We start from the raw sequence: 7,429 nt of genomic DNA, 5'->3' as shown, positions 1-7,429 counted from the left end.
AGGAATAATCTATGCCTATTTCTATGCCTTTTAAAATAACAAATCAGGATGATTGAATATTAGAATGTCTTTTTTTTTTTTTTGTAGAGGTGGGGGAAGCAGGTTCTTTTTTTATTTTTAATTTTTTTATTGTTATTTCCCCAATACGGTTTTTTTCTACTGTACAGCATGGTGACCCAGTTACATATACCATGTATACATTCTTTTTTCTCACATTATCAGGCTTCATCATAAGTGACTAGATGTAGTTCTCCATGCTACACAGCAGGATCTCATTGCTAATCCATTCCAAATGCAATACTTTGCATCTATTAACCCCAAGCTCCTAATCCATTCCACTCCCTCCCCCTCCTTCATTATCAAAATAACAGAGAAGCAGAAAAGTTGCAAAAATATCTGGTCTGTATTTATCTAAAGTATTGATAGTGTTTAAATAAATTCTTTATGTGCATCACTCAAGTCTAAACACAAAACTGAAAGCAGCATCCTAAACTGAAAAAAAATCAAGGCACAGGCAAGTTTGAGTTCAGGCTTAACATAAGTAATGCATAGTTGACTTTATTCTTATTCTAATTTAAACTAAAATTAAAATATAGGGAGCTCCTGCTGTGGCACAGTGGGTTAAGAATCCAACTGCAGTGGCTCAGGTCGCTGCAGAGGTGCGTGTTCAATCCCATACCTGGCGCAGTGGGTTGAAGGGTCCACTGTTGCCACAGCTGCATTTTAGATCTCAGCTGCAGCTTGGATTCAATCCCTGACCTAGGAACTTTCATATGCTGGGAATGTGGCCATAAAATTTTAAAAAATAATAAAAATAAAATAAGATTGAAATAGAAAATTTGAAAATATACTTTATTGACATTTGATTTACCTATACTCACATCTTATCTATTGAATCCAGAAGCTTACTATGAGACAAGTTTATCAATTTTTGAGGTATTTATTTATAATTGAGAGTAATTATAATTAACAAGTCCCAGAAAATGTCACTTAGAAAATAGTATTTGAATATTAAACTTACACCTAGAAATCGGCTCAGTTTTCTCATCTCTCTTCTCCATGAAGGTAGATGAAGTCAGTTTATTCTGTGTGATTGCAAAATAAATTCCCCTCTGATTTGACAGTCAGTTTCTACAGATGCATTTTTGTTGACCTCCTCTCCAAATAGTAGAGACAAGTACAATGGTACTTCTTACCATAGTAGAGAGAAGTACAATGGTACTTCTTGTGAAGTCAGTCACATGGCTCTCAGTGTTTTTGGTGAGCCTGAAGCATCTCGTTCTCTAGATCTCCTCCATTTATTGTGAGATCCCCCGTAACCTGAAATCTGTTTGCCCAGTCTTTCATGGCAACTCTCATGTCTTTGTTTCTTAATGTGTAGATGGCAGGATTCAAGACAGGGGTGATGGCAAAGTCAACAATGAAAAAATACTTATCCAGTGATGTTGTAGGGAAAGGCCATACATAGAGAAACATACATGGCATAAAAAACAAAATTACTACAGTGATGTGAGCTGACAGTGTGACAAAAGCTTTGGATAAGTCTCCTGAAGAACGTTTCCAGACAGTAACCAAAATGAAAATGTAGGATATAATTAAAGAGAAGAAGGTAGCCATTGATATAAACCCACTGTTAGCAATTATTACAAACTCTAGCTTGTAAGTGTCTACACAAGCAAGTTTCATAATCCGAGGAAAATCACAATAAAAACTATCTACTTTATCAGGCCCACAAAAAGGCAAGTTTATGACAAAAACAAACTGAGATACAGCATGGATTATTTCCACCATCCAGGCAGCCACTACAAAAGAAACACACATTTTGCGGCTCATAACTGACAGGTAGTGGAGAGGCTTACAGATTGCAGTATATCTGTCATATGCCATGGCTATAAGCAACACCATCTCAACTCCACCCATGACATGAATAAAAAATATCTGTGTCATGCATTTTGGAAAAGAAATAACATTGCAGTTTGTTAAAAGATCAGAGATCATTTTGGGCACTGTGGTAGAGGAAAGACCTAGATCAAGAAGAGAGAGATTGGCCAATAGGAAGTACATGGGAGAGTGTAAGTGAGAGTCAATAATTACCGTGAACACAATGAAGAGGTTTCCCAGGATAATTCCCACGTAGAACACGAGGAAGAACCAAAAGAGAAAAAGATTCATCTCCCATGAATTTGAAAGTCCAATTAATACAAATTCAGATACCACAGAGTAATTTACTCTGTCCATTGACTCAACCAGCAGAAAAGAAGCTGAAGTTCTCTGAAGGCAGAAAATAAGAAGGAATTGCAAAATACATTTATCAAACTTTATTACATCGTTTGCCCATAAATGATTCTGTGGAAAATATGTTGCAAGTGCCAAAATGTGAAGTTAGAAAACATAAAGAGAGGGCAAGTGAAAATATAAATGAAAAAAATAAGTGAAATAATCAAAGTTAGACCAGAGAGATAAGGAAAGAATTCATGTGGGAATATGGCAGGTAAGGTGGAGGAATTAGGAACAGAGAATAACATTTTCCTATCAGAAAGTTCCTTAACCAAGCTTGTGCAATAATTCTGGCTTCTTCAGTCTTGTTTGTATAAAGTAACACCTTCCATATCATGAATAATCAGCCATATTTGTAGTGTTCAAATTCTTAATCACATTTGTCCACACATACTCTAGGAGAATGTACTCTCTGATTATTCTTTTATTTCATGCTTGAGAACTCTTGGGCATTAATCACAGATAGAGCAGCAACTGATGAGGGAATGAATGTTGAACCTAAGAGAAATGGTAGCATAAGATGAAATGGCTTACTTCTCTGATTGTTTCCAATACTTATGATTGCAACCAGTCACTTGGGGACTTAAGATGCACTTTAAATCAAGGGAAGGTCCAAATTCCAAAGAAGGAGGATCAGCAGACTCCAAAAGAGGTGTTCTCAGTATTCTGCTAGAATTGAGAGAGATTTTATTCATTGAGAACTCTGTTCTAGCATTAATGTCTGGCAGTTTGAACATGAAAGTGAGAAATCAATGATGTCTTCACTGAAACAAAGCATTAATTGTAACACACTAAGAGCATGAAAAAGTTACAGGCCATGAAGTTCATGAGAGCTTGTCTTCAAATAATTGAAGCTTAGTTCCACTGAAATGCTATTTCAGCATTTTAGATGAGTAAAATTGCTGCAAACATTTTTTTTTTTTGCTACCAATAGGTTTTTAGGAGAGAATATGTATTATCACTATAAATAAATAGAATGAAAATGTCTATCCATAACATATATTTGAATCCATTCATTATCTAATATAAAGAGGAAAAATAGAAGTACATTTAAGAGAAGATATGAACAGGTATGTAAAAGAGGAAGTTGATAAGATTGGTACCAAAATGAATGTGGTCATTAAAAATGATGCAAATTTAGACTTGTTGACATGTCCACTAAATTATTAAGTGACAAAAGTTGGTTATAAGTGAGTGTCTTATGTGATGTACTCTTGATATGCATACACTGCAAAAATGTCTAAGTATATGTATTAACATCTCAAGAAAATCCCTTTGGATAATGACATTTTAGGTAATTTTAATATTAAAAAGTTTGAACATTTATATTTTTTCTTTTTCTTTTTCGGCCATACATTTGCAATAAAAATGTGGAAAGCAAATGAAAGGAAAACAGCAGGAGAGAAAGATGGGGAAGAAAAAGAAAATCACTGTGAGATTTATGGAGAGAGTGAAGTATGCCTATATGTGATAGTTAGGGGTAAATTATTATTTTTAACACTAGTTTCATAATTTTATTAGCCCTGGCTAAACAACCATTTCTTTGTGAATGAATGACAATTACCAGGTGTACTATGAAGAAAACCTGGGTGTTTTTTGCCAAACTTGACCAGATGTATACATAATTCCTCGCCTAGGGAATAATTAATATATGTGACATTTTGTAGAATCCTGCCATGTCTGTTGTTTGGAATAGACAAATCATATTCTGAGACTAGTAGGAAAACACTGATAGAAGCCACCCCTTTAGCTTACCAGCTAAATTTTACTCTTTATAGTATTCCCTAATATTTTCTAAGACAGATAAGACTGATCTAAGAAATATGTCTAAAGAGAAAAGTTAAACTTATGTAATGAAATCAGACTTATTCATAATTCTATGTACTGCTGTGTTGTGCTGATTAATCCCTGAATAAGATCCTATCTTCTGTTCAAGGCTTATCAGGAATTGGTTCTGGCATTTAGAACTCTGAAATACTGATTTGATGTGTAGAACAGGAAGAAAGATTGTTTTCAAGCCAGTGAAAATATTTAGTTCTTTTGCTTTCTCAAAAAAAACATTAAGGAAACAGAAATTCTCCAGAGGCAGAGTCTCATAAGAGTTGCTATCCCTCCTGGATATTTTGGCTTTAACATTTAGAACATGGGGACCTTTTCAAGTAGGTAATGCAAAAAACCAGATAGAATGTCGGTCTTCTGAATTTAGTGATTGAAAATTCCCTCTCCTCTAAGGGGCCAATTGCAATTATAACCACCTTAAGACTGAACACACAAAGTAGAGCTGTTCAAAACTCATTTTGCTAATGTCCTCTTCACTGATGTGCCATATTCATTAATTTTTCTCTTAATTTATAATCTTAACCACATTAGCTCCCTGGTTATAGAGGTCTTTTTCAGAACTAACAGGTACCAGTTCTATGAAGCTGTGTTCATTCTTCTCCTTTTAATTCTTGAGCCATTCATTGGTTAATATCATCAAATGCTTTATCAAATACACCAAGTGGAGGGAATTGATGGACCCCAGTATTCCCTATATGAGGACAGAGAATCATTGCCGTTGAAGCATGTATGGGAATGGAATGGGCATCATAATTTTCAGTCCTTTCAGTAATATCTCTGTCTTCAGGTATAAAATATAATGTAATATTTAAATCATGAGAATAGTATCAAAGCATTGGAATAATTGGAGACAGAAAGAAAAAAAAGTGGGAGAAAAATATGAGAGCGATTGCTGTGATACTGCTCAACATTACAAGAATTTTTATGACCTACCTCTTCTCTTTGAAGTTGTACAGCAGCATTTGTAGAAACTCAATAATTTTGATGTCTAGTTTGTAGTGTAATAACCTTTAGAACAGAAATATATAAGTTTCTTCCCAGTGAGAATACAGGTAATTAGTAGTACTAGGTGTCGGTGACCCACTGACTCTAAATCTCTAATAACCAGCCTTTTATTGATTTCTCCTGGGAACCAGGTCTACAAATCATGCTAATTTTCTCAAGAGAAAAAAAAAAAAAGTCAGAAGTTACTGGATGACGAGAAGTATCAAAAGAAAGAAGATGTAAGAATATCTCCTATATATTGGGAGAAATAATGTGCTGGGTGGGTAAGAAATAAATACCATTTAGAATAGAAAATGTCAATCTACGAGCTTGCTTAGAATTACTGAGGTGAGAAGAGTGAGTCTCATCCATAATTGTTGCTGGTATTCTCATTGATGGAGTGGGAAGGAATGAGTCCTATGTATCAATATTTTTTTTTCCAGAAACAAGCAAGAGGCTTTATGTAAGGGAGGCATTCCTATAAGCTTTCTTGATTTATTTTCATTCAATACTTTGTATTAAATGACATACAGATGGCTAACAAGCATAAGGAAAAATGATCAAGATTACTAATCATCAGGGAAATGCAAATCAAAACCACAAGATAATCACTTCACACTTGTCAGAATGTCTATCATCAAAAAGACATGAAATAGCAAATGTTGGCAAGAATGTGGAGGAGAGGGAATTCATGTGCACTGTTTGTGGGATGTAAGTTTGTGCACCCTCTATGAAAAACGTTATGGAATTTCCTCAAAAAATTAAAACCAGAATTATCGTATAATCAATCCATCAGTTTCATTTTGGGGAATATAACCAAAGGAAACAAAAACACTAATTCAAAGTTATCTGCACCCTCACATTCATAAGTAGCATTTTTTATAGTGATGAAGACATGGAAACAACCTAAGTGTCCATTGATGGATGGATGGATAAAGAAGTTGTGGTACATATAGTTGGCTCTTCATATCTGGGGTTTCAACTCTGTGGATTCAACCAACCACAGATAAAAATATTGAAACCAATTCTAGAGACTTCTATAAAACAAAACTTCAGTTTGCCATATGCTGGCATCTATTTACATAGCATATACATCCTATTAGCTGTAAGTAATCTAAGAGATTTAAATACAGAAGATTTAAAGTGTATAAAAGTACATGCATAGGTTATATACAAATACTACCCCATTTGTATAAGAGACTTTAGCATCGTTGGGTTTGGGGATCTGTAGTGGAATCCTGGAACTAATCCCCTGTGGATGCCAAGATACAAGTATTGCTGAAACCCTACCAATTAAGTCTCAGAAGCAGAGTTTTGGGTGAAGCAGAACAACTTTATTGCTTTGCCAGGCAAAGCAGGCTAATGTCCTCAAAATCGTGTCTTCCCTTGAGAGGGACTATTAAGGGGTCTTATGGATTTAGCTTGAAAAACAGGGCTGTTGATAAGGAATAGGGCTCCCGCATTCTTCTCCCTCCATAGAGCATTTCAAAGTCATCAAGGCGAGCATCAGGTGGTCCAGTGATGGTTTCTGGTGATCTTCAGGGTTACCACACTTTGACCTTTTCTCTTGGGTGAAGGTTTCATACAAAGGAAGGGACTGTTAGGGAGTGTTGGAAAGGAAAATACCAGGCACACAATATAACTCCAACTAGAAAATAGTCATTAGTAAACACACAAACAACAACAACAACAAAACAATTAAGCAGGGAAGAAATTATTTGTGAAAAGCCAGTTTAAGTTAGTGGGGCAAGGAAAGGCTTAATTTAATGGAGACAGTTTTAACAAGTTTTTAGCTTAACAGTATTTCCTAATCATTCACTCTTGAGTCAGCCTTTTGAGCTAAGTAAGGAGAGGCTTGGGAGGCTAAAGGAGAGGCTGTTTGGGTTAACGGATGCAAACTGTTCCTCTTGGAATGGATTTACAATGAGATCCTGCTGTGTAGCACTCAGAACTATGTCTAGATACTTACTTCGCAGCACGACAATGGGAGAAAAAATTGTGTATACATGTATGTGTAACTGGGTCCCTATGCTGTACAGTGGAGAAAAAAAAAACAATAAAATAAATAAAATAAAATCTGGAAAAAAAAAAACACACTCACAAGGACACAGGGACTTGTAGACAGTTTCACAAAGTGTATATACAATGGGGTATCATTCAACCATGAAACACAAGAAAATTTTATCACTTGAAACAACATGTATGGAAGGTAAAGGCATTATACTGGGTGAAATAAGAGAAGACACATATTGTATGATCTCACTTATATGTGAAACCAAAAAAAAAAAAAAATCAAGTTATAACAAAAGAGATCAGATTTGTGGTTACC

General features: G+C 35.1%; 1 protein-coding gene across 1 annotated transcript; it reads right to left on the bottom strand.

Annotated features, from left to right (window-relative positions):
- LOC100153913 (olfactory receptor 4F15-like) lies at nucleotides 1,249-2,238 on the bottom strand. The gene has a single exon (XM_005656324.2). It carries the CDS (start codon nucleotides 2,236-2,238, stop codon nucleotides 1,249-1,251), a length of 990 nt encoding a protein of 329 aa, XP_005656381.2.

This window comes from Sus scrofa, chromosome 7, assembly GCF_000003025.6.
Source record: "Sus scrofa isolate TJ Tabasco breed Duroc chromosome 7, Sscrofa11.1, whole genome shotgun sequence".
NCBI lineage: Eukaryota > Metazoa > Chordata > Mammalia > Artiodactyla > Suidae > Sus > Sus scrofa.
This window is presented reverse-complemented; position numbering and strand designations above follow the sequence as displayed.